The sequence below is a fragment of the Pteropus medius genome, unplaced genomic scaffold, assembly GCF_902729225.1.
Source record: "Pteropus medius unplaced genomic scaffold, Ma_sr-lr_union100, whole genome shotgun sequence".
Lineage (NCBI taxonomy): Eukaryota > Metazoa > Chordata > Mammalia > Chiroptera > Pteropodidae > Pteropus > Pteropus medius.
Window position 1 is genome coordinate 16,786 of NW_024349126.1, and position 610 is coordinate 17,395.

At 39.0% G+C, this 610-nt stretch overlaps 1 protein-coding gene across 1 annotated transcript in view; it reads left to right on the forward strand.

Annotated features, from left to right (window-relative positions):
* The window catches only part of LOC120616938 (zinc finger protein 160-like), a gene marked incomplete at its 3' end in the record, with an annotated part of 17,382 nt that extends 16,778 nt beyond the window's left edge, over positions 1 to 604 (forward strand). The window contains exon 5 of the mRNA XM_039880484.1: positions 114 to 604. Coding sequence (XP_039736418.1) covers positions 114 to 604 — 491 coding nt within the window. The remainder of the gene's footprint in view (positions 1 to 113) is intronic.
* Between the last annotated feature and the right edge of the window lie 6 nt (positions 605 to 610).

Here is a 610-nt window from a genome sequence, read left to right on the forward strand (position 1 = left end):
CCTAAGAGTACATCAGAGATTGCATACTGGAGAGAAACCTTACAAGTGTAATGAGTGTGGAAAAGCTTATAGTGTCCGTGGAAGCCTGACTGTTCATCAGATAATTCATACAGGAAAGAAACCTTACAAATGTAATGAGTGTGGCAAAGACTTTGCTGTCCACTCAAGCCTAACTGCACATCAAAGGATCCATACTGGAGAGAAACCATACAAATGTAATCACTGTGGCAAAGAGTTTAATTCATGTTCAAACCTAACTATACATCAGAGAATCCATACTGGAGAGAAACCTTACAAATGTAATGACTGTGGAAAAGACTTTACTGTTCAATCAAGCCTAACTGGACATCAGAGAATCCATACTGGAGAGAAACCTTACAAATGTAATGACTGTGGAAAAGACTTTAATGCACATTCCAGCCTAACTAAACATCAGAGATTGCATACTGGAGAGAAACCTTACAAATGTAATGAATGTGGTAAAGCCTTTAGGTTGCATTCAAACCTCCGTTACCATCAGTCGGTCCATACTGGAAAGAACCGTTACAAATGTAGTGAGTGTGGTAAAGCCTTTATTTTGCGTGCAAGCCTTAATAGTCATCAGAGAATC